The sequence below is a fragment of the Triticum urartu genome, chromosome 1A (genome assembly GCF_056163025.1).
Source record: "Triticum urartu cultivar PI428250 chromosome 1A, HENAU_Tu73, whole genome shotgun sequence".
In the NCBI taxonomy this organism is placed as follows: Eukaryota; Viridiplantae; Streptophyta; class Magnoliopsida; order Poales; family Poaceae; genus Triticum; species Triticum urartu.
This window is the reverse complement of record NC_141873.1, coordinates 587,941,065-587,966,976: the sequence shown is the minus strand read 5'-3', so window position 1 is coordinate 587,966,976 and position 25,912 is coordinate 587,941,065. Positions and strand designations below refer to the sequence as shown.

The 25,912-nt window shown below is 47.7% G+C and overlaps 2 protein-coding genes across 2 annotated transcripts; one reads left to right on the top strand and one right to left on the bottom strand.

Moving 5' to 3' along the window:
* Window positions 1–1,720: 1,720 nt before the first annotated feature.
* LOC147993168 (uncharacterized) lies at window positions 1,721–4,186 on the bottom strand. Its single transcript, XM_087539249.1, has one exon. The coding sequence runs from the start codon at window positions 3,965–3,967 to the stop codon at window positions 1,721–1,723; it is 2,247 nt and encodes a 748-aa protein (XP_087395375.1). The 5' UTR covers window positions 3,968–4,186.
* Window positions 4,187–7,038: 2,852 nt separating this feature from the next.
* Window positions 7,039–8,905, top strand: LOC147993167 (uncharacterized). Its single transcript, XM_087533643.1, has one exon. It carries the CDS (start codon window positions 7,394–7,396, stop codon window positions 8,903–8,905), a length of 1,512 nt encoding a protein of 503 aa, XP_087389769.1. The 5' UTR covers window positions 7,039–7,393.
* The last annotated feature ends 17,007 nt before the right edge of the window (window positions 8,906–25,912 follow it).

The window sequence follows — 25,912 nt, the reverse complement described above, 5'->3', positions numbered from 1 at the left end:
TTTTATCTTTTACCTATTCGAGGACGAGCAGGAATTTAAGCTTGGGGATGCTGATACGTCTCCGTCGTATCTATAATTTTTTATTGTTCCATGCCAATATTCTACAACTTTCATATACTTTTGGCAACTTTTTATACTATTTTTGGGACTAACATATTTATCCAGTGCCCAGTGCCAGTTCCTGTTTGTTGCATGTTTTTTGTTTCGCAGAATATCCATATCAAACAGAGTCCAAACAGGATAAAAACTGACGGAGATTTTTTTGAAATATATATGATTTTTGGGAAGAAAAATCCACGCGAGACGGTGCCCGAGGTGGCCACGAGGCAGGGGGCGCGCCCCTGACCCTCGTGGGCCACCCGTAAGGCGGTTGATGACCTTCTTTCGCCGCAAGAAAGCTAATATCTGGGTAGAGATCGTGTCAAAATTTCAGCCCAATCGGAGTTATGGATCTCCATGAATACAAGAAACGGTGAAAGGGAAGAATCTAAAAAACGCAGAAACAGAGAGAGACAGAGAGACGGATCCAATCTCAGAGGGGCTCTCGACCCTCCCATGCCATAGAGGCCATGGACCAGAGGGGAAACCCTTCTCCCATCTAGGGAGGAGGTCAAGGAAGAATAAGAAGGAGGGGGGCTCTCTCCCCCTCGCTTCCGGTGGCACCGGAGTGCCACCGGGGGCCATCATCATCACCGTGATCTACACCAATACCTCCGCCATCTTCACCAACATCTCCATCACCTTCCCCCTCTATCTACAGCGGTCCACTCTCCCGCAACTTGCTGTACCCTCTACTTGAATATGGTGCTTTGTGCTTCATATTATTATCCAATGATGTGTTGCCATCCTATGATGTCTGATTAGATTTTCGTTGTCCTATCGGTGGTTGATGAATTGCTACAATTGATTTAATTTGCTTGTGGTTATGTTGCTGTCCTTTGGTGCCCATCATATGATTGCGCACGTGGATCACACCCTAGGGTTAGTTGTATGTTGATAGGACTATGTATTGGAGGGCAAGAGTGACAGAAGCTTCAACCTAGCATAGAAATTGATGCATACGGGATTGAAGGGGGACCAATATATCTTAATGCTATGGTTGGGTTTTACCTTAATGAACATTAGTAGTTAGAGATGCTTGCTAATAGTTCCAATCATAAGTGCATAGAATTCCAAGTCAGGGATGACATGCTAGCAGTGGCCTCTCCCACATAATACTTGCTATCGGCCTAGTAAAGTAGTCAATTGCTTAGGGGAAATTTCGCAACCCCTACCACCATTTTTCCACACTCGCTATATTTACTTTATTGTTTCTTTATCTAAACAGCCCCTACTTTTTATTTACGTACTATTTATTATCTTGCAAACCTATCCAACAACACCTACAAAGTACTTCTAGTTTCATATTTGTTCTAGGTAAAGCGAACGTTAAGCGTGCGTAGAGTTGTATCGGTGGTCGATAGAACTTGAGGGAATATTTGTTCTACCTTTAGCTCCTCGTTGGGTTCGACACTCTTACTTATCGAAAACTGTTGCGATCCCCTATACTTGTGGGTTATCATATAGCCTCATCCGAATCCACCCGATCACTCCACAACCTCGGTGGTGCAGACGCAGGCTCGAAAGCCCCAAATCTCAGAGTCGTCGTAGGCACCGATGATGGTGGAACCGCCCCATCCTTGGTCGTCGTAGACCCAGACCCCGGTCCCTTGGACAACTGTCATCCCGTATCATCGACTGAAGTCTCCTTTGCTCCCGCGCTGTCATCACCCTCGTGCATATTGACGTCATCCCCGTTAGCCCCCTCAGCCAACAGGGTCTCGTCCTCAAACTCAATCAGCAGGTCAAAAACCTTTCCACGATAAGTCCACTTGATGAGCTCAGGCACATACTCAATATCCAAAATACTAACTAATATACGAGCAATCCCATGAGCTCTGGTGAAAGCCATATCCACACGCTCAGGCTTCCCCACCATGATTCCCAAGCTAGCCACAACCCTAGCATTCTGCATCGGTTTGGAAGGGGCCCCGGAAAAACGCAAGCATGCCTGAGTAAGTGGCTTGCCCTGAGGCTCCACCTGTTTCCACTCATGAAACTCAAGGATGCAATCGGTGCCCGGCACTTTGCACATCCCAAAACTGAGGAGCCTCTGCAGATCCTCCACCGAAGGAAACTCAACCCGAAACATCTTATCCGCGAGACTGACAAGCTCCCACTGAAAGTCCCCAGGGGCCAACTCCCGGAGCCTCTGCACAATCTGAGCCTCGGAGACCTCTCCTCTGGTCAGCTTAACAATCCCAGTAGTCATACTCTGGGCCTCATCAGGAACCTCCCTCTCATTAGGAGATTCAAAGAACGTGAGTTCAGCACAATACACTCCATACATCATGAGAGATGGTGCCTGATCTTGCAGAAGTGGGCAATCCCCCGAATCATGAGCTGGCTTACCACAAGTGTCACATAACACAGCTATGCACTCAACAATAAAATGACCCTTGTCACCACATCGATAGCACATCATTTTCTCTTTCTTGCGCGCCCACTTGGAAGCCCTATCAGCATCAGCCCTGTCCGGCATCTCCACGGACACATCACCCATAGTCTCATCCTCTGGAACCTGAACACTAGCGAGAGCCGTCACAAACTCCATAGCCTGACTGGTCAACACCGGCTCCTTAGTACTCCTGCCAGTGGTCGTCTGCTCGACAACCACGGTGGGCGGAGGTTGTCGTGGGCGGTACCGACCACCACGACCACGATGACCGCCACGATGGCCGCGGAAACCACCCCGCTGCCGATGACCCGGGCCAGATGCCCCCTCGACAAAACCACCGGTAGGACCCAAGAACGGCCTCTCTGCTGATCCGTCGCTCTGCCAAGCAAATCCACGAACTCCACCCATGGACGAGGAACCCCGGTGCTGCCTAGCTCCATAGGCATTATAACCGTCATCCCCCCATTGACCCCTGGGCGTAGCTGAGGCACTACCAACGGCACTGCTCTGCGGTGGCGGCGCCTGCGACCCCACCGGCGCAGCCCAATTCTGAGGCGGTCGAGTAACGTAATGCGGCGGTGGAGCCGGCCGCGATTGCAAGCCCATCATCGGCGCGGGAGGCCTAGGCGGCGCTGTACCGTGACCCACAGCAACCACACTGGCCACGCCGGGCGCCATCGGGCGAGGACCGAGGACTGGCCCTCCACGTCCGACCGAGGGAACGACCACCGGAGATGCCGTCGGCGGCCGGGCAACGGGCAGACCACCAACGCCGCGACCCGCCGCAGCATTAGGCGCGCCACCAGCAGCTCCTCGGCCCGCCGTAGTCACTGCTCCATGACCAGCGCCGGCTGCCGGCGGTGGCGCAAGGCCCCTGCCGCTGCCCGGGCCTGGCGGCGGCGCCCCTCCAACGCGGCCAGCCCCACCCGGCGCAGCCAGTTTCTTCCCCGGCGACGGAGCACCTCCAGGCCCCGCCATGGCCCCTAGCGGCAAGATGCGGCGCGCCCGGCCACTCCCTGCAGAACGTCGTCTCGGCGTTCGTCTAACGAGAGCCATAGGGCACGGCACAGGAACCAGCGACAACGATCTGGACGTGCATGCCTCGATGCCCTGGGATACGAGCGAAACCGGTTCCTGCTGGGCCTCATACCCAGCGGACCCTAGCCCACTCAAACCCATCGGCCCAACACCAGAATACAACACGTCTCGGCCCAGGAGCGAATTCAAACGCTCCTGGCGAGCCGCCCCGGTCCGGATCGCCATGACCACCGGCGGCGCAGCCGCGGTCATCTCCGGCGCCGATCGAGGCACTGCCCGGCAAGCGCTCCTTCTCCTCTTCACAGTAGTCCAAGAATCCGTCCGAATCAGATAAAAAACGGTTAAATTCAGTAGACGTACCTTAGGCAAGGGGCCCTTCCACGGCCGGATCGCCGTCGCCGCCGTTCTCCGGTGAACCACCCGGCGCAGCATCTCCTTGGTTTCTCGAGGGGCAAAACCTTGTCGACGGTGGAAGCGACCTCATCTTCGTCATAACCTGCACCCAAGAACTCATACAATAGATCAGAGGGCGTCAGAGTAGGCGGCGATGACGGTGCCGCATCCGTGTCCTCATCCCCCTCGTCCTCGTCGGCGTCGGCAAGGGCCCAGAACCGGCCCCCCACCTGCCGCCGCTCATCGGAGGGAGCAGGCCGCGACCCCGCCGGGATCCCGGCGGCCGCACTCCCCGTCGCCCCCCTCATCGCCTAAACCCAGCGCTAGCAGGTTATCACCTTCCTATATGGTTCTCTGTAAACTAATATAAGAGCATTTAGGTAACTAAAATAGTGATCTAAATGCTCTTATATTAGTTTATGGAGGGAGTAGATAGAATAAACTAGCATGCATACATGTGTGGTTGTGCTCAAGAACTCGCTCCAAGAGCACACGCTGGCCAGCGTGGGGCTAGCATGCATGGGGCACTGGGTGCCTTTCCTCGTGTCTCTCTCAACACGCTTTCGTCCCATTATATATATAAAGCAACAACAATCGAATAGAGTACATGGTCGAACGATACAAAATAAAGGGATAGCCTTTTAACATAGCGGATCCTAGAATACATAGACGACACGGACCGTACGTACGCGACAACGCTATCAGAAAAAACACAGAAGGATCCGAGTACAAAGCCAAGCTACGTCATACTCCCTCCGTTTTAAAATAAATGACTCAATTTTATACTAAATTTAGTATAAAGTTGAATTATCTATTTTGGAACGGAGGAAATATCACCTAAACTCTATGACAACACCCTCAAAAGAGCAGCAGATGTTCTTGAAAGCCTTTCCAACGTCCATCCATCAAAACTTGAGTGCCAAGGAATCAAAGAAATGTAAGAGGAATCTCGACTCATTCTTGCTGGCAACGGACAACATTTATACTTGGCTCTATGGAATTTCAACCGAGAAGCACGAATCGGGAAGGATCGGTTCGATGATCCGCATAGATACCCATGGATTTGGTTTGCTTAGTTCTGCGATGGATTGTTTGCAACCGAACATAAGTCATGGTACATGGAAAAATAACATGAGAAGACGAAGAAGACAATAATCAAACATGCTTAGGGCATCTTCAACGCAGACTCGCAAATTCTCTCCCGCATCCGTCTGTGAAGCTATTCACGGACACAGATGCGTAGGCCGTCCATCCAGGCCGTCCATCCAACTCTGACTACATACATTCAATCCGGGTTCAATTAAGTGAACGAAATTCATGCAAAATGGCCGATTTTCATATAAATCGGATGACATTCATTATCTTTTGAACAATTTTTAACTAAACCGTATTCTAAACCTAATCTAAATGATCGCCCGTGCCCTTTCCTATGTCCGGCCATGAGCCCTGCAAAGTGAAGCTCCGGATGTTGCCTTCGCCTTCTCCAATTTAGTGTCGATGATTTCTAGCTCTGCCTCTGCAGCCTGATCGACTAATCGGCCAATGATGTTGAGCCCGCCAAGCTTGGCTTCAACGGGAGGGGAAGAGCGGTGGCCTTCTTGGGATCCGAGCGGCCGGCGACGTACCATGCACCACTCTTTCTTGCTGTCGGCGGCACCCGTGGACGTGCCGGCTTTGTGGTCGTGGCGACGGGGCACGGCCTTGGCAGAGCTGGCGATGTCCTCCTCGTCCTCGCTCTTGCCGAACATCTCATCCGTCGCCTCGTCCATCGCCTTGTAGGCGGCCCATAATTCTGCCTCATAGATGTGGTACCGCCAGCTGTCACGGCGGATGTCGCGAGTGAAGCGGTAGGAGTCGAGCAATTAACGCCGCCTGCTCCGCCACATCCATGATAGGACTGATGGTCGTGCCGACGACGAGTTCCTCCTCCATGCACCGATGCTTGTAGAGGAGATGGAGGTTGCAGGCCTGGTTGGCCTGCGCCTGCCTGAACTTGGCCTCCTGCTCCTCCCGCACCATGTCCATGTAGTGGGCACATGCCTCGTCGAAGGTAATGCCTGCATGCACAAGCGAGGAGGGTGGCACCAGCTCGTACTCGGCCTCATCCTTCGTTGGGACGTCGTCAACCTCTGCCAGCCAACCGATAGCAATGGCGGCCATCTCCTTCTGCTCGAACGAGAGGCTATCCCAGAGGCCTTTGGAGTGCGAGATGGCCATGGTGGGCATGGTGTGGAGAGGAGAAAGATACCAGAGGATGACGACTCCGGCTATGGGAGGGGCTAGAGTTTATATAGCGGAAGGATGACAATGATGGGCGGCAGGAGGACGGACGGGTGGCGCCAGCATAGGTTCCTCGGCAACCGCATATCCTTATGTATGGCGACGGATCAGTCGCGTGCGCCAGGAACCGGCGTGGGTGGCACTCTCTTGGCTGGCGTGCCGCTTTAATGCCGACATCAGTGAAGGTCGTGTCTGGTCTGGCCGGACATGAATGCGGCACTGTCGCTCTGAAGCTGCGCTGACCATCTCGGGCGATAAGCGGCAAGGGCGAGGGAGGGGGTTAATGATGGGCCAGAGCAGTCAGAAGCGGACGTGGCAGCGAGCCGGACGCCTGCAAGACCCCCTAGGCTGTCTCCGGTTTACGGGAAAAAAAATACTAGACCGCCGAGTAGACTGATACATAATCATTTTGGATAACAAAACACATCAGAACCACATGGTCCGAACAATTGCGTATGGTTTGAGGGTCGATGTTTGAAGATGCCCTTTTGTTACTAACCAATGAGACGAGGATGGCGAATATAAGATCATGCTTAAAAAGTACAAAGACCAAGGATAGCGGAAATATGTGTTGTTGAGAGACGTCATATTTTCCATCCAACATCCTTGGTAAGGGCATCTCCGCTGACCCGTAATTTTTTTGGGTATCCGTTCATAGATAGAGGAGATCGGTCCACGGATATGAATGTCAGAGTGGACCATCCAATGTTATACATTTTAAGTCGGGTTTCGACTTTTTGACAAAGGGTGAATTTTATTAACTCAAAATGAAGCATTAAGATGATACCAACATTATAAGCACACACGTCCGCTCGTGACGGTTCGTGCCGGTTCTGGCGATTTCGTGGCGTCTCCACGTTGACTTCATAGCGTCTCTGTTTCGGCAACACTGCTGTCCAAGCTTCGATCCAGATCATTCGAACCCAGTTCATTCAAACCCAGATCCAAGTCTGAGCGATTGTGAGTTCCTAGACAAGTTCCCCACCATCTTCCAACTCCAATCCATAGGTGCTGTTCGTGATTTGGTTTCCCAAAGCCAGTTTCCTGACCAAGAACGAGAAGCAGATCCATCCCGAGAGAATCCCCAAATAAAATCCAGTTAACTCCGGTCCCCGGGCGTGCAGAGGTGTGATTCGAGGCGACTTCTGCGTGTTCACTGCGGGTTCCGGCGGAGGACGACTCGCAATGGGAGACGGGAGGGCCCCAGCTCAGGACGGAGTGGAGGGCAAGATGAGAGATTTGAAGCTATCAGAGGCAGAAAAGAGAAGTGTCAAAATTGGAAGAAGGCAGGCCTGCTCCCCGACGCTAGGCAAACTACAGGCTGTTGGTAAGCTATTTTCACAGAGGCCAGCTAAAGCAGAGTATCTGGGTAGAACTTTAGAAAATCTTTGGTGCCCTTTTACTGGAATGGAGTGCAAGGATCTTGGTAGAAATCGCTTTCTATTTACTTTCCATGATGAGATTAGTAGGAAGAAAGCACTGGATAGTGGACTGTGGAGTTTTAACAAGGATCTGATAGTGATGGAAAAATTTGTGCCCAGTAAAACAATTGATGAGTATGAATTCAAGTTTATTCCTATCTGGGTCAGAGTCTACGGTATCCCCATGGGCTTGATGACTTCTGAAACAGGAGAATTGATTGGGAAGAATATAGGGGAAGTACTTGACATTGACCTGGATCATAATGGAATCGCAATGGGCGAATTTATGAGAATTAAAGTCCGGATGGACATCACAGTGCCAATTACAAGATTCTTTACTTTAGAAATTGAAAATGATGAGGAAGAACAAGATATGCATGAGGAGTTGATGGGCGCTGAGGCGGAGGAAGAAAATAAGAGTAAGAAAGAGATGAAGATTATTAATTTCAAATATGAACATCTTCCGAACTTCTGCTACAGCTGCGGCATTATTGGGCACACAGAGAGATCATGCCCATCCACCAATAGAAGAGGGACAGCAAGACAATTTGGGCCAGATTTAAGGGCGCTCATCTATAAGGGTAGCGCTAATGAAGAAAAGAGCAAAAGCTCTAGCGATAGAGGGAACTTCTGGCGTACAAACAGCACTGGAAGTCAAGATAGTAAGCAGGGGAGCGACAGTCCATCATGGAGGAAAATCACCCAATCAGAAATGGAGGAAAATAGAAAAAGGGAAGGGGAGGAGAAAGGAGTTACAAGGCCTTGGAAGATTATCCAGAATGACCAAACTAGGTCGAGTGAAGGAAAAAAACTGCTGTTGGAGGACAAATCAAAATCTTCTGATTTAAAGGAGGAGAAAACAAAAGCAGATCATGCACCCAAAGAAGTAACTGTTAACAACCAAGGGCTGGGGCGGGAAATTGAACCAAATATGGAACATAGAGAAGCAATCAAAGAAGACACAAGGAAAACACAGGTGGAAACAGAAGGACAAAGTAAATTTGAAGAGGAAGATTTAAAGGGTGGGAAGAAACTGAATCAGGGTACCTTCAAACGATATAAAAGGACCCAAAGCATTCAGCATCAGGAAAAATCATTTAAAGCAGAGGGAAAGAAAAGGAGTGTTGATCTGATGGAGGTAGACTTGGAGGCCGAAATATTAAAGAAAGCAAGGATGGATGTTGATGAAGAGGTTGCAGAGGTTGAGAAGAAGGAAATGATAAAATTAAAAAGTGGAAACGCTGGGCTGCAGGGACAGCCTGGCGAGCAAAAATGAAGATCGTGGCTTGGAACTGCCGGGGATTGGGAAATGGCCCGGCAGTTAGAGGGCTTCTGGATCTCCAGAAGCCGGAGGACCCAGACATCCTTTTCCTGTCTGAAACTTGTCTGAAACTAGAATGGACGAGAAAAGGATGAAACACGTTAGGTGGTTACTAGCTATGTCAAAGATGGTAGTTAAGGATAGTATGGGGAGAAAAGGTAAAAGTGGGGGCCTAGTTCTTTTCTGGAAAGAGGGCATTAATGTGGAACTACATAATTACTCAAATTATCACATTGATGTAGAGATTATTGAAAGAGATGGTTTTAGATGGAGACTCACTGGTATACATGGGGAGCCGGCCTCAAATAAAAAGGAAAAAACTTGGAGGCTATTGAGGAATCTTAATGCACAGATGGAGAGGCCTTGGTTATGTTTGGGAGATTTCAACGAAGTCTTGCATAATCATGAAAAGAGAGGAGGCCAACCAAGAAAACAGATCCACTTGGACAGATTCAAAGAAACCCTCGAACACTGTGGATTAAGGGACTTGGGATATGAAGGGGATAAGTACACATGGAGGAACCACAACCATAAAGCGACAGATTATGTAAAGGAGAGATTAGATAGAGCAATAGCATCCGAAGGTTGGTGCAGAAGGTTTCCTCAGACCAGTGTCATAAACGGAGATCCTAGACATTCAGACCATAGACCAATCATAGTCAACACCGAAGGAGCTACAAATATTTCATGTTCTACCAAGGGACAGAACTTCAGATTTGAAGCCAAGTGGTTGAAGGAAGAAGACTGTGAGAGTATTGTTTGCAGGGCTTGGCAGGAAGCACAAGTCAAAAATCCATTCAATGTGTCGCAAGGACTCAGTAAGGTAGCAAGAGAATAAAAGAATGGGATACAAAGGTCCTGGGTGACCTGAATCAGAAACTGAAATCTTTAAAAAAGGAAATAGAACAGAACAGATTACGGGACATATCCCAGGACCTGGTGAATCGCGAGGCTGTACTAAAGGAAAAAATAAACAAGTTGGAGCAACAACAAGATATTTACTGGAAGCAGAGGGCGCATGTGAATTGGTTGAAAGAAGGAGATAAAAATACTAGTTACTTCCATGCTTTTGCTTCAGATAGGAAAAAGAGGAACACCATCAAAAGATTGAGGAAAGAGGATGGGAGCTGGGTAGAGGATCAATCAAATCTGAAAGATCTAGTTTACAACTACTTCTCAGATTTATTCACCTCAAGTGGCCCGACAGATAATACGAATGTCACACGGCATGTTTGCCCAAAAGTAGATAAACACATGAACCAAATATTATGTGCCGAATATTCAAGAGAAGAAGTGAAATCTGCAATAGACGATATTAGTGATCTCAAAGCTCCAGGGCCAGATGGAATGCCAGCCTTATTTTACAAGAGATTCTGGCATATTGTGGGAGAGAAGGTGATAGATGAAGTACTAAGGGTGCTGAGAGGGGGTGACATGCCCTTGGGCTGGAATGACACAATGGTGGTCCTCATCCCCAAGGTACACAATCCTGAAAAATTAAAAGATTTGAGGCCAATCAGCCTGTGCAATGTAGTGTATAAAATCATCTCCAAATTAATCACTAACAGGCTAAAAATCATTCTGCCTGAGATTATATCGTATAACCAAAGTGCATTCATCCCTGGGAGAATGATCTCCGATAATATTCTGTTGGCATATGAATTAACACATTTTTTGCAGAATAAACGAAGGGGAAGGAAGGGGTACGCGGCCTTGAAGTTGGATATGAGCAAAGCCTACGATCGTGTGGAATGGGCTTTCCTCCATGACATGTTGATGAAGCTGGGCTTTGATAGAAGATGGATCAGCTTGGTGATAAAATGTGTGACCACAGTTAAATATCAAATCAAGATAAATCAAGATGTAACAGAGACCATTATTCCTACCAGAGGACTTCGACAAGGTGATCCTTTGTCCCCATATCTTTTCTTAATATGTGCAGAAGGCTTTTCGGCTTTACTGCAAGAAGCAGACATGCATAAAAAGATAGAAGGAATTAAAGTCTCTGTTAGGGCGCCAAGCGTTAATCATCTTCTGTTTGCAGATGATTCCCTACTTCTCATGAAAGCGGAAGCAAGCAATGCGCAGCAGATAGAGAGAATTTTGGAAACCTATGCAACTTGCTCGGGTCAAGTGATCAACAAAGATAAATCTGCAATCATGTTTAGCAAGAACACACGCGACAAAGATAAACAAGAAGTGATGGGGATCCTTCAATTAAGACGTGAAACAAGATCAGAGAAATACTTGGGCTTACCGGTGTTCATTGGCAAATCTAAAAGCAGGGCGTTTGAGTATTTGAAGGAGAAAGTATGGAAGAGGATTCAAGGTTGGAAGGAAAGAATGCTTTCAAATGCAAGGAAAGAAATCCTAATTAAGGCTGTAGCACAAGCAATCCCCATATATGCAATGGTGTGCTTTGATATAACCAAAACCCTGTGTGATCAGATGAGCACCATGATATGCAGATACTGGTGGAATCAAGATGACAAAAGAGCAAAAAATCCATTGGATTAGTTGGGAAAGATTATCACAACCAAAAAGGGAGGGTGGATTAGGCTTCTGCGATCTTCACGCCTTCAACATGGCTATGCTTGCAAGACAAGGTTGGAGACTCCTTCAAAATCCACAATCCTTATGTTCTCAGGTGCTCTCAGCAAAATACTTTGCAGATGGCCATATCCTAAAGGCAAAACCAGTTAGGGGAATGTCGTACTCATGGCGAAGTATCTTAAAAGGAGTAAGGCTCCTAAATGAAGGTATAATATGGCGCATAGGAGATGGCCGAAGTGTTAATATCTGGAAAGACCCTTGGTTACCAAGGAATTATACTCGAAGGCCAATTACTCAAAGAGGGAAAAATATAATTCAGAAAGTCTCGGAGTTGATAGATCCAGTAACAGGAGGTTGGGATGAAGCCATGGTCAATCAGACATTTTGCGAGGAGGATGCCAATTTAATTCTGCAGATCCCTGTAAGCGAGGACTTAGAAGACAAGGTAGCATGGCACTATGATAAAAAGGGCATTTTTCGGTAAAGTCAGCTTATAAAGTCGCTGTTGATTGGGAGGCCAAGAAAACTAATAAAGCCATTCAATTAACTGCTGGTATCTCACAAAGTACATCTATGTTTGATTGGAAGAAGTTGTGGAAATTGCCCCTCCCAAACAAAGTACTTCACTTCCTCTGGAGATTTGCAAATAATAGCCTGCCTTTACGCCACAAACTAATTAGAAGAGGGGTTGATGTCAGCCCAAAATGCCCTGTCTGTAACATTTATTATGAAGATGGAGGGCACTGTTTTTTCAAATGCAAGCAAGCTAAGCAGGTTTGGAGGGCTGCACAATTGGAGGATATGAGGGCACTGCTTGTAGAGTGCATCAACCCACAAGATGCTCTTACAGAAATTTTTAAGCGCAAAGAAGAGGAGATCTCCAAGATATGCACACTCCTATGCGATGTTGGGGATATCGCTTATCGGGAACTTATTGGTCGACCCATGATAAAGGGTAAATCGGCCAGTTTATCGGCATATCGGCCGATTTATCGCCATATCGGTTGATTTATCGGCCGATTTATCTTATCGGCCAGACAACGGTAAGCGATAAATCGGCCGATTTATCGGAATATCGGAAGATATCTTGAACAGTGCTCCTATGGTTGTTGTGGTACGAGAGAAACAGAGCAAATGCTGGAGAATGTTCAAGAAATTGCATAGAAATCATATCATTAGTTGAACAACATAAGATGGAGTTCTTGGAATATAGCAAGAAGGGGAAACAGAATAGGGGTGTGGCTAAACAGAGCAGATGGATACCCCCACTTGGTCCTTACCTGAAGATAAATATTGATGGAGCTTTTCAAGCAAAAAGTCATACAGGTGGTTGGGGCTATATAATCAGGAACTCGGAGAGGTTGGTTGAAGCTGCTGGAGCAGGGAAGCTGCAGAATTTATCGGACGCTCTTCATGCAGAAACTACAACATTTATCATGGCGGCAAGACGAGCCGGAGAGATAGGGTGCAGTCGGGTTATTTTCGAAACTGATGCTTTAGCACTAAAGCAAGCTGTGTTGGGTGTTGAATATGACCTCTCTTTACATGGTGCTCTGTTCTTGGAAGCCAAGTATTTACTGAGTATGTATTTTGATGATGCAACTGTAAAATGGTGCTCAAGATCATGTAATTCTGTTGCCCATGTACTCGCGTCTTATGGCGCAGGTTTGGAGGCTGGAAGCCAGCACCACTGGCTTACAGAACTCCCAGACTTTGTATCATCTGCAGTTGCTGGCGATTTAGCCAGCCTGTGAAAGTAATGGAATCTGAGTGTTCCTTCTCAAAAAAAACATTATAAGCACACACTTAGTCTCTGCATAGTTAGGATGCACACAACCAACACCAACGCATATACACAACACATTATGGAATAGCAAAGTCACATGAGACCAATGTTATGCCTAAGCGAGAGAAAATAAAAAAAACTCGAAACGATCAATGACGAGGAACGTTGCATAAAATCAAAAAAAATTCCTATGAAACATCTAGTGCAAGATCTAATCTAGGAGATGTACAGAAACGAGAGGAGAGTGTGTCTACATATCCTTATAGACCGAAACAGAAGCGTTAATAATGTGGTTGATGTAGTCGTACTCTTCACGAACCAATCGCTATCCAATCCAATGAAGTAACAAACGAATGAGACCTCCGCATTCAGCACACGTGCGGCTCGATGACGTCTCCCCCTTCTTGGTCTAGCAAGCAAGATAGGAGAGGTAGATGGGATCTCAACCAGCATGACAGCGTGATGGAGATGGTGTAGTGCTAGCAGGGCTTCGCCAAACGCTGTCGAAACCAATCTATGAAGAAAATGGAGTTATGTGAGAGGTAGGGCTGCCGCCGGGGCGTGGCAATTGGTGTGTTCAGTCCCCCCTCTCTCCCCACTATATATAGGAGGCAAGGGGGAGGCTGAGGCGCAGCCCTAGCCCCTCCTCCAAGGAGGGGGTGTGGGCCAAGGGAGGTTTACTCCCTCCCCATGGCACCTCGGGGGTGTCTTCTCCGCTTAGGACTCTTCCTCCTCCTCCCTTCTTGGTGCATGGGCCTCTTGGGCTGGTGCCCCTAGCCCATATAGGCCAAGGCGCACCCCTACAGCCCATGTAGGCCACGGGGCAGGTGGGCCCTGATGTCTACTACACGATTTTATTCTTATAGACTCGTGTTGGGCCTCCAAACGCAGAGTTTTGTTGGATAGTAGCAATTTTCACTCAACTGGATGACCTAAGGTTTATCAACCGGTGGGAGGCGTAGGATGAAGATGGTGTCTCTCGAACAATCCTGCAACCAAATACAAGAAATTTCTTGTGTCCCCAACACACCCAATACAATGATAAATTGTGTAGGTGCACTAGTTCGGCGAAGAGATGGTGATAAATGTGTAATATTGATGGTACAAATATATTTTTATAATCTGAATAAATAAAAACAGTAAGGTAGCAAATAGTAAACAGGCACAAAAAGGTTATTGCAAATGCTTGAAAATGAGGCCTAGGGTTCGTACTTTCGCTAGTGCAATCTCTCAACAATGCTAATATAATTGGATCATATGACTATCCCTCAACGTGCAACGAGGAATCACTCCAAAGTTCTTATCTAGCGGAGAACATAAGAATAAATTATTTGTAGGGTACGAAACCACCTCAAAGCGATTCTTCCCGTTCGATCTATTCAAGAGTTCGTACTAAAATAACACAAAGCTATTCTTTTCGTTCGATCTATCCTAGAGTTTGTACTAAAATAACACCAAAGCAAATTCATATTCATAATACTCAATCCAACACAAAGAACTTCAAAGAGTGCCCCAAGATTTCTACCGGAGAAACAAAGACAAGAACGTGCATCAACCTCTATGCATAGATTACCCCAGTGTCACCTTGGAAATCCGCAAGTTGAGTGCCAAAACATATATCAAGTGAATCAATACGATACCCCATTGCCACCACGAGTATTCAATTGCAAGACATATATCAAGTGTTCTCAAATCCATAAAAATATTCAATCCGATAAAACGAAATCTCAAAGGGAAAACTCAATTCATCACAAGATAGAGAGTGGAAAACACCATATGATCCGACTATACACTACTAGGGAAAACCTTACCAGTAGCGCTGGTTTTTGAGCTACCAGTAGCGCGGGCGCTAGAGCTACTGCTACGGCGCTACAGCTATTTTGTAGCAGTAGTGCTTGTTTAGGCCAGCTCTACTGGTAAGTTCAGATACTAGTAGCACGACACTGGAAAGCGCTACTGGTAAATGAGCGCTGCTGGTAATATTTTGGCATGCGCCACTGCTAAAATTTATGTTTTTTTTTCGTATTTTGGCGTTGTACATGTTTAAACAAATATATCTTTTATACAATAACAACTCATCATGAACGAGTCTGTTTAAATAGCATATTCATTACCACTTGTCATCACCACCAAACAATGTTCGTTAATGAGACATCATATAACAAGTTGGTCACTAGTCATAATCACAACTCCTTCTCATCATCATCAACTCTAACACATTGTAGCACATAATAACACATTCTAGCTAGGACCTACTCCTCTCATAGGACCTACTCTACCCTCTCTTAGGTAAAATATCATAAAACAAGATAGGCATTGACTCTCCACTAAGGAAAATGGACTCTCCATAATAAAGAACGGAGATCATCCTGTCTCCAAGTCTTGGCCTATGCACAATGTTGCTTCCAAGTAGCTCTCTATGATGGTCGAAACATTTTTTGAAATCATTTATTATGATGGCTTCCTCGCTTTTAGAAATCCGGTATGGACATGAGTGATGTGGAAACTGCGGCTGACCTGGCCGTGGTGGCCGTAAGCTCATAACATCAATGCGACCTCTCGGCAACATCAGATGAGGCACACAATCCATCAGGATTTTTTGTTCAAAAACATAGTAATAACTTTGTAGTTAGCAATGTAGTTTAGTTTTAGAAGAATTTATGCAAAAGATGCACACATGTTGTAATAGTAGAAAATCTTACCATGCTATCTCCATTGATGTTACCGTAGTTCAACACATGCACTAGTGACACGTATTGACCATAATGTGTAGGAGTTTGATGATAGCTATTGTAATTCTCAAGATCAGTAAAAAATGCGATAAGACCATCTTTCTCCTTATAAGTCAATTGTGCTTCATCATTGTAGTAGTAGGTTCTATCTACCATCTTCCGTACATTTTTTTGAAGAATGAAAATAAGCTGTCAACTATTTTGAAATAAAAAATATAAATTACTTAATAAATATGTTTGAGAAACACACACAGCGGTAGAACTGGAAGCGTGTCAATAAGGACCCAAATGGTCATATTCTTTTCGTCGATGTGAGGATCACCAAGATCGAAGGTGAGAAGCATACCCTCATGAAAATCATACGCGTTGCAAAGTGCTTCCCAATTCAGGCAACCAAAATTGGATGAGTTCACATAATTGTTTAGATTTACAACAAAATCATAACCATGATGGGTCCTTAGTTGAATTATCTTTGTCTCAATGCTTTCACGATCTTCGAAAACCCATCTTATCCAAGACATAGCATCTTGCATGGCATGGGATAAGCTAGTCGAATTGTAAAACACGGAAATTACACGTTGAAGAAGCACTCGTCGCCGTTGCGTACCGTTTCGACATCAAAGGTCTCTTGGAGCTTGATGCTGAAGCACCGACCTTCTACCAGGTGAGGCCTGTCGCACAGACTGTGCTCATCTTCGCAGTACTAGCACATAGCGAATTCCCTTCCGTCGTCAGACATTTCCTAATAGGTAATTAATAATCCATCATCGAATACATATATAGTAGTTTGTAGCAAAGATCATCATATAACAACTAAAACACCTAAAATTTGTAGTTTGTAGTAGTTTGTAGCAAAGATTATCATCGAACCTAGTTTGTAGCAAAGATCATCATATAATCCATCATCGAATACATATATAGTAGTTTGTAGCACATGTCGCGCTCATCTTTTGCATCCAATAAGCAAATAACTAATAGGTAATTAATAATCCATCATCGAATACATATATAGTAGTTTGTAGCAAAGATCATCATATAATATCACTAATACATCTCGAATAATAGCTCCTCTAGGTTCAGTAGGCCGTGGTGGACACCCAAAGAGAAGGAACCATCACAGGATCATAGCTCCGGTGAGATCCTTGAAGAATCTGCCAGGTATTAGAGAACCTGCCGTACGCCAAGGCAACCATCTAGCGCTGGACGTGCGCGTCCTCCTTCGTGACACGGTGCTGTACCACCTGCGCGGGGGACTCAAGCCTCTGCACCGATACAGGCCCACGTGATCGCCACCAAAGACGCTTCGGGTCGACGACGGGCTGGCTCCTCGCTAAGCTGCGCTCACCAGAAGGTAGCACAACCCAGTACCAGCCCGGCGGAGCCCAGTCCCGGACATGGCCCCTCTGCTCAAGCAGGCCTCCTCCGCCAAGTCGATGACGAGGATGTGGGATAGGCATCGTCGACATTGAGAACAAAATGCTTAATTAGGAAAAAAAATTAATAAACACTTAGCAAAACTCGGCATGACCTTTGCTAAAAGCAGGACATATCAAGCGCCTGAAATTTGCCAGAATGTAAACGAATCGACATTTCTGGTAAAACATAGGCCACTCGGAAAAATATGACATGTCCAAAATGTGACATGTTCAAAATATGACATGTCCACTACAAATTTACATATAACAGGAAAATTGCTTTAACTAAAAAAATAACAACAATTGCTTTAACTAAAAAAATACCTAGAATTCTGTTAACTACACCTAAAACAACTAAAACACCTAAAATTCTGTTAACTACACCTAAAACAACTAAAACACCTAAAATTCTATTAAATACACCTAAAACACCTAAATTCTATTAACTACACCTAATTAAAAACCTAGCTAAATTTCTGTCCTAACTTTAAAACCTAGCTAAATTTAAAAACCTAGGGTTCATACGAATTAACTAGGGTTCATACTACCTAATCTGTCCTAGCTAGGGTTCGATCATAACCTACATTATTCTAAGAACCTACATTTTTCAACTATATAGGATTCAAAATAACTACTCTCTAATAACTATAACTAGGGAGGGATGAAGGAGGAGGAAGGAGGGAGGAGTACCTCTCGGTGGAGGAGGGCCGGTGCGGGGGAGGGGGGGCAGGAGAGGAGGGCCGACACGGGGGGGGGGGGGCGACCGACGGGGGAGGATGGCCGGTGTGAGGGGGGGGCAGGGGAGGAGGGCCGGCGCGGGGAAGGGCGGCCGACGGGGGAAGAGGGCCCGTGCGGGGGAGGGCCACCAGAGTAGGACGCGGGGGCGGCGGCCGGATCGGGGGATTGAGGGATTCTGAGCGTGTGAGTGTGAGTGAGTGAGAGGGGAGGGGCACGCGGGCCAGCGCGGGAGGAAGCAAAGGTGGGCTTAGCAGCAGCGCGGGGGAGGAGGCCCAGCACTATAGCTAAAGCTGCAACAGGGGGCTGAGAGCGTAGCTCATCAATAGCAGCGCTGGCCGGGAAATCCCGCGCTACTGCTAATGTGCGCTTGCAGCGCTGGTATTGTCCGGTGCTACTACTAAATAGCAGTAGCGTGGGGTCTTTAACCGACGCTGCTGCTAAATGTCTACCTATAAGCATTTTCCTAGTAGTGATATTAACAAAGCCCGCGATACATCAAGATCGTGACATCTCAAGAACACGAGAGAGAGAGAGAGATTAAACACATAGGTACTCGTACAAACCCTCAACCCCGAGGGTGGACTACTCCCTCCTCATCGTGGTGGCCGTCGGGATGATGAAGATGGCCACCAGTGATGATTCCCCCCTCCGGCAGGGTGCCGGAATGGGGTCTAGATTGGTTTTCGGTGGCTACAGAGCCTTGCGGCGGCGGAACTTCTGATCTAGGGCTACCCCGAAGGGTTTTGGAATATTTGACGATTTATAGGGCGAAGAGGGGGTGCGGGAGGCCATCGAGGTGGGCACAACCCACCTGGGCGCGCCTGGGCCTGGTGGGTTGTGCCCCTCTAGGGGCACCCCAGGTGCTTCTCTGGCCCATCCTGGGTGTTCTGGTCCATAAAAAATCTTCAAAAAATTTCGTGGTGTTTGGACTCCGTTTGATATTGATTTCATGCGATGTAAAAAATAATTAAAAAAACAGCAGCTAGCACTCGGCACTGGGTCAATAGGTTAGTCCCAAAAAATGATATAAAGTTGCTATAAAATGATTGTAAAACATCCAAAAATGATAATATATTAGCATGAATACTTCATAAATTATAGATACGTTGGAGACGTATCAGCATCCCCAAGCTTAATTCCTACTCGTTCTCGAGTAGGTAAATGGTAAAAGAAATAATTTATGAAGTGTGAATGCTAGCAAAGCGCATAAGTTTGATCAATGATAATTTCAATCACTTTTTCTAGCAACATAACAACAATTCTTTCTTATAAAAGTTCTCATGTTAAATTAGCAACCAATTCACATGTTAAGGTTCAAACAATAAGTTCTCTTGAAACTCAACAACCTATGTTCCGAGTCACCAAGCAATTGCAATTCAACTTATTCAACAGAGTCTAAGAGCTCCACATACTCAACCATCATATAGTCTTCTATGATTGCTAACACTCACCGCATACACATGAGCAAAATGTTTCAACGACACATAGAAAGATAGGGGATCATAGTTTCGCTTCCCGACATATTCACCTCAAGGGTGATGTCAACAATAATAACTCATGCTACCCATATTCAACTGGACACATGATGCTTGCTGCTACCTCTTGAGCATTGCGTTGGTTTTCCCTTGAAGAGGAAAGGGTGATGCAGTAAAGTAGCGTAAGTATTTCCCTCGGTTTTTGGGAACCATGGTATCAATCCAGTAGGAGATCACGCTTGAGTCCCACGCACCTACACAAACAAATAAGAACCTCACAACCAACGCGATAAAGGAGTTGTCAATCCATTCACGGTCACTTACGAGAGTGAGATCTGATAGATATGATAAGATAATACTTTTGGTATTTTTATGATAAAGAGAAATAAAGATGCAAAGTAAAATAAACGGCAATAGAAATAGCAAAGTGTTGGAAGATTAATATGATGGAAGATAGACCCGGGGGCCATAGGTTTCACTAGTGGCTTCTCTCAAGAGCATAACACTACAAAAAAAGACACATCCGTGACATTTTGGGCCAAACGAAATTTTTTTCTGTCATACATATGACACTTCTATGACAATAATTGTGACAAAACCCAGTATCATCATAGATGTGGTGGGCTCCTACTTCTATGACAAAAAATCATGACAGAAAATGGGCTTTTCGTCCTGGGCGGGCCGGAGACGCAGCTGCAAGACATTCTTTGGGCCGTCCATTACAGAAAAAACCATGGTAGAAGCAAAGGGGAGGAAAATTTCGGGGAGTTTCTGGTTACGGTGGGAGGTCGGGGACCGAGCGATGCGCGTTTCTCTCATACACGTACACGCGTGTGTGCGAGGCGTTGGCTCTAACTGAACCCGAGCGAGGCGTTGGGATCTAACTGAACCCGAGCGATTGCACTGCAGGCTACGTGTTACTGAACCCGAGCGATCGATCGATGGCTGTTAACTAAACCCGATCGAGCGATTCCTTCGCTACTGCTGCTAACTGAAGCCGATCGATGGGATGAACAGTGAGCGTTGCGGGGGGGTTTGGATGAACAATGAGCGGTGGCGTTGCCTCTGGATGAACAGGACCCCGTGGTGTGGTGGAGGGCTGGATGAACAGTAGACGATGGAGGAGTGCCCGTGGAGGGGTGGATGAACAGGACCCCGTGGTGTGGAGGGCTGGATGAATAGTAGACGGTGGAGGGGTGGTTGAACAGGACCCCGTGGTGTGGAGGGCTGGATGAACAGTAGACGGTGGAGGGGTGCCCGTGGAGGGGTGGTTGAACAGGACCCTGTGGTGTGGAGGGCTGGATGAACAGTAGACGGTGGAGGGGTGGTTGAACAGTAGCCGGTGGAGTAGCGCGCGGTGGGGGCTGGATGAACAGGAGCCCGTGGAGGCTGGATGAACAGTAGCTCGTGGAGGCTGGAGGGGGTCAACGGTGGAGATGAATAGTATCCCGTGGAGTCCCGTTTTGCGGTACGCCACACCCCTCCCGATGAATAGGACCCCCGTTTCGACCGTAGCGCTTCAACACAAGTCCGTTTCGTCCGTTTTGCGGTACGCCACACCCCTCCCGATCAATAGGACCCCCGTTTCGACCGTAGGAGGTCCGTTTCCTCCGTTTTACGGTACGCCAGACCCCTCCCGATGAACAGGACCCCGTTTTGAACGTGGCCGGTCGAACACAAGGCCGTTTCCTCCGTTCTGCGGTACGCCAGGCCTCGTTTCCATCGCCTGTTCCGTCCAAGCCCTCCCGATGAACACGGCGCATTCCGTTGCCTCCCCATGAACACGACGCATTCCGTTGCCTCCCCATGAACACGATGACAACGCTGTTTCTCCGTTCCGACCCAGCCATGTACACGAGCCCTGGCCGTACGTATGCGCGAGTAGGCGTTCGAGACCCCGCTCGTATGTACACATACGTGGCCGTATTTTCTTTCTTGCACCCTGGTCGCTGTACGTACGTGTAAATGCTACGTGCGCGCCTCTACTACGACATGTGCGCACCTCTACTACGACACGTGCGCCTCTACATCGACCAGTATGTATGTACACGTTCGCGACCAGAATGACAACGCTACGTACGCTTCGACCAGGTGGGTCCCGACTGTCAGGCACTTCCTTGCCTGCAAAGATGTAGCTAGTGGGTCCCAGCAGTCAGGGGGCGAATAGTTTTTTTTGCCCGGGCGCACTTCCTTGCGTGCGAAGATGTAGCTGGTGGGTCCAAGCAGTCAGGGGGAAACGTATTTTTTTCGCGAAATACAGTGGCCCGTCCGGTGGGTCCCAGCTGTCAGGTGGAGGAATCATTATTTTCTGCGTAATAATGAGGCACTTCCTTGATGCGGCTGTGGACCCAGCTGTCAGCCTCTCCACGTATAGTCCATGTCCGATGGAAGTCGTTCCTTGACCACGTTGACCACGCCGCGCCGAGAGCACCAGGGCGGTGGACGATGGCGAGGCCTAGGAAGGGGATGACACGGAGGCAGGGAAGACTCGACAGTTGTTTCCCACGTGGAGAGGAGTACGACTGTACAAGGGTTTACTGGTTCGTCTGCCGTCGCCGGAGAATAACAACAGGTGTGACTGAGTAGAGGGATGGCTAGGCCAGCGATGGGAGTACGGTCGGGCGGTGAGGCCTGCGTGGCAGCACAGCCGGCCGCAAGGAGGAGGGAGCAGGCAGTCCCGCCGGCGCTTGTTTGAGCGGCTGGAGCAGGAAGAGTAGAGATTGAAGAAGCACGACGGCCGTTGGATGGACATCCAACAGTCAGTGCTTGTGCGTCAAACTTTTTTTTTAGGAAAGCCTCAAATCTATGGAAAACAGCATACAACCCATCTGCCATTATTTCTAATAATTTACAGCCCATTTGCTAATTCTTAAGGTTTTTTTGGAGCCCATATTCTTTTTGTTAGCATTACAGCCCATATTGTGGCAACGGTTAAAAAATTATACGAAATTTTGCATATTTCGGTGCGGTCCGAACTGTTTTTAATCCCGAAATTTCGACTCACATTCAAACTGATTTTAAAAATAAATGTACATCAATATAAAATCCAACCAATTCTCCATGCATAAAAATTAATGTAATTTAAAATCTTGAAATGAAAAAAAAGATATTTCAAACTAATTGCCGGTTTGATGTGTTTTAAAAATGTACAACCCATTGCTCATTACTGATGGGCCATTTTCTTGGCTAGCCGAATGAAAGCTCTCCTCGTCTTGAAAGATTTGCAGCCCAACAGGCCTGACAAAGCGACTTGGCAAATCACAAAAAAACTGGGCTGTGGCCGTGGACCCAGTTGTCAGCCTCTCCACCTACAGTACTCTTCCGATGGAAGTCGTTCCTTGACCACGTTGACCTTGCCGCGCGGAGAGCGCCACGGCGGTGGACGATGGCGAGGCCTAGGAAGGGGACGACGCGGCAGTGGAAGCCCGCGCGGAGAGGACTACGAGGGTTCATTGGTTCGGCTGCGGTGTGAGGCTACCATCGCCGCAGGGCCTGGCTAGTGGTGGGAATAGTAGGGGCGGTGAGGCCTCTACGGCAGCACAGCCGGCCACGGGAGGCAGGAGCATGCAGCATGACCGGCGCTGCTTTGGGCGGCTGGAGCAAGAAGACCAGAGGTTGAAGAAGCACTACGGCCGTTGGATGGACATCGTACGGTCACTGGAGCTAGAATCGTTCATATTGACTAAGTTGACAAAGCCCTTCGTCCCCGTCAACTTAATAGGCCCACAAGTCAGCCTCCCAGCAAGATGGGTCCCAGCTAGCCGGGGGAGTATTCATTTTTTGTGCGTAATAAGGAGGCACTTCCGGGGGGTCCGAGCTGACAGTGGGGGGAACGTTTTTTTTGCGAAATACGATGGCCGTCCGGTGGGTCCCATCAGTCAGGGGGAAACGATTTTTTTCGCAAAATACTAGTGGCCCGTCCGGTGGGTCCCCGCTGTCAGGTGGAGGAATAATTATTTTCCGCGTAATAAGGAGGCACTTCCTTGCGGCTGCCGTGGACGCAGCTGTCAGCCTCTCCACGTACAGTACTCTTTCGATGGAAGTCAGTCGTTGACCACACCGCGCCGAGAGCACCAGGGCGGTGGACGACGGCGAGGACTAGAAGGGGACGACTCGGAGCCGGGGAAGACGCAGAAGTGGATGCCCACGCGAAGAGGAGTACGAGGGTTCACTGGTTCGGCTGCGGTGTGAGGCTGCTGTTGCCGTAGAATAACAGGGGGTGTGGGTGAGTAGAGGGATGGCCTGGCCAGCGGTGGGAGTAGTAGGGGGCGGTGAGGCCTCCGCGGCACGACCGGCGCTGGTTTGGGCGGCTGGAGCAAGAAGACCAGAGGTTGAAGAAGCACTACGACCGTTGGATGAATATCGTACGGTAACAGGAGCTAGAATCGTTCATATTGACTAAGTTGACAAAGCCCTCCGTCCCCGTCAACTTGGTAGGCCCACAAGTCAGCCTCCCACTATGCTGGGTTCCAGCTAGCAAGGGGAATATTCATTTTTTTGTGCGTAATAAGGAGGCACTTCCTTGCGTGCGAAGATAGCTGGTGGGTCCGACATGTCAGCGGGGGGCACTTTATTTCGCAAAATATAGAGGCCCTTCCGGTGGGTCCCAGATGTCAGGTGGAGGAATCATTATTTTGCGCGTAATAAGGAGGCATTTCCTTGTGTGCGACCGTGGACCCAGCTGTCAGCCTCTCCACGCACAGTCTACTTCCGATGGTGTCGTTCGTTGACCACGTTGACCACGCCACGCCGAGCGCATCCAAGGTGGTGGACAACGGCAAGGCCCCGGACAGCAACGAGCCGGAGATGGGAAGACGCGGGAGTAGAGTCGCAGACAGAGAGGTGTACGAGGGTTAACTGGTTCTAGTGCGGTGTGGTTCGGCAGTCGGTGGAGAAGAACAGGAGGTGTGGAGGGGTGGAGGGATGGCCTGGCCAAAGGTGGAGTAGCGCTTCATAGCGAAGCGTGCTAAGCAGAGCTGCTAGCAGCAGGAGATGGGAGGTTGTCCCGGTGGCGCTGGAGGAAGAAGACGAGAGATTGAAGATGGATGCCGGTCGTTGGATGTAAATCCAACGGCTAACATGTCAGAATCATTTGTTGACTAAATTGACAACGACTTGCATTGGCTTCGATCTATTGGCCCACATTTCAGCCTCCAAAAATGTGGCACGTATTCAACCCATTTTTTCAGAATTTACAGTCTTTTTTACGTGGTAGAATTTACAGTCAATTTGATCTTTTTTTGAATTACAGCCATTAGCTAGGCTGGGTGAACAAATAATGTAGCATCCATGCGGCCCGTTTATTTTATTTCCTAAAAAATTACAGCCCATTTGCACTTTCTCGAAATACACGATTTTGCTTGGCTGATTCTAATTATAATGTTGGGTTGGGCCAGCAATGTTATCAAAAAATAAAAAGGGACTGAGCATTTTGTTATAAATACATTTAAATAATAAGTGATATTATTACATTCGTCCTTCAATTTACAGTCTTACCAAGCTTTATATAATAACATATAAAATAATTTTTTTTAGAAAAACAGGGAGCATCTCCCCGGTTCCATTGTTGAGAACGAAACCACAACATATTCTGATACAGCAGCTCAAAGAGCAGTTCGAAAACAAAGGTAGAAAAGCTACAAACTAGGGGGTGGATGAACAAGTTCTCTGAATAACACAAATCACCCAAGCGGTGCCAAAGGCAGAGCGGATAGAGCACTCAAATGACACAAGGAGGGTCCAGCGAAGCCTTCATGGTCTTCAACCAAGGGACCGTGTCAGCCTGTGGCGACCAGTAAGCAAGCGGAGACACCGAGATGGAAGGCGTAGCATGGTGGATGTCCCTCTTTTTCTGCGCCAGGTGCCCATCATCTTCATCAGAGATCTTGAGACGAGCCCACGGGTCCAGCCCTAGAGCAAGTCGAGCCTTGTTCAGCCACAAGTGATCGCCAACGGTTTCTGGAGGGATCTTGTTAGGGTTTCCACGAAGCTCATCAACTTGTCCTTGTCCGATCCGGAGGAGAGAATCGCCCAGTTCCTCACCATGTTCCTGATCAACCTCAAGACCCGCGGAATGGAAATCCAGGAGGTGTTACTGAAAATCATAGCATTTCTATATTTCCAGAGGCACCAAAGGACAGCTGAGCTAACAGTGTTTAAAACTGAGCACTTTTTGGTAGCAATCCAGAATTTGGCGACAGATTCGAAGGATGAGCCAATCTGACTAGAGAAATATTCCTCAATGTGGGTCCAGAGATGTTTAG

Bases quoted from the DNA above. Each gene is read 5' to 3' on its own strand.
- LOC147993168 (XM_087539249.1), bottom strand. From the start codon at position 3,967: ATGCTGCGCCGGGTGGTTCACCGGAGAACGGCGGCGACGGCGATCCGG.
- LOC147993167 (XM_087533643.1), top strand. From the start codon at position 7,394: ATGGGAGACGGGAGGGCCCCAGCTCAGGACGGAGTGGAGGGCAAGATG.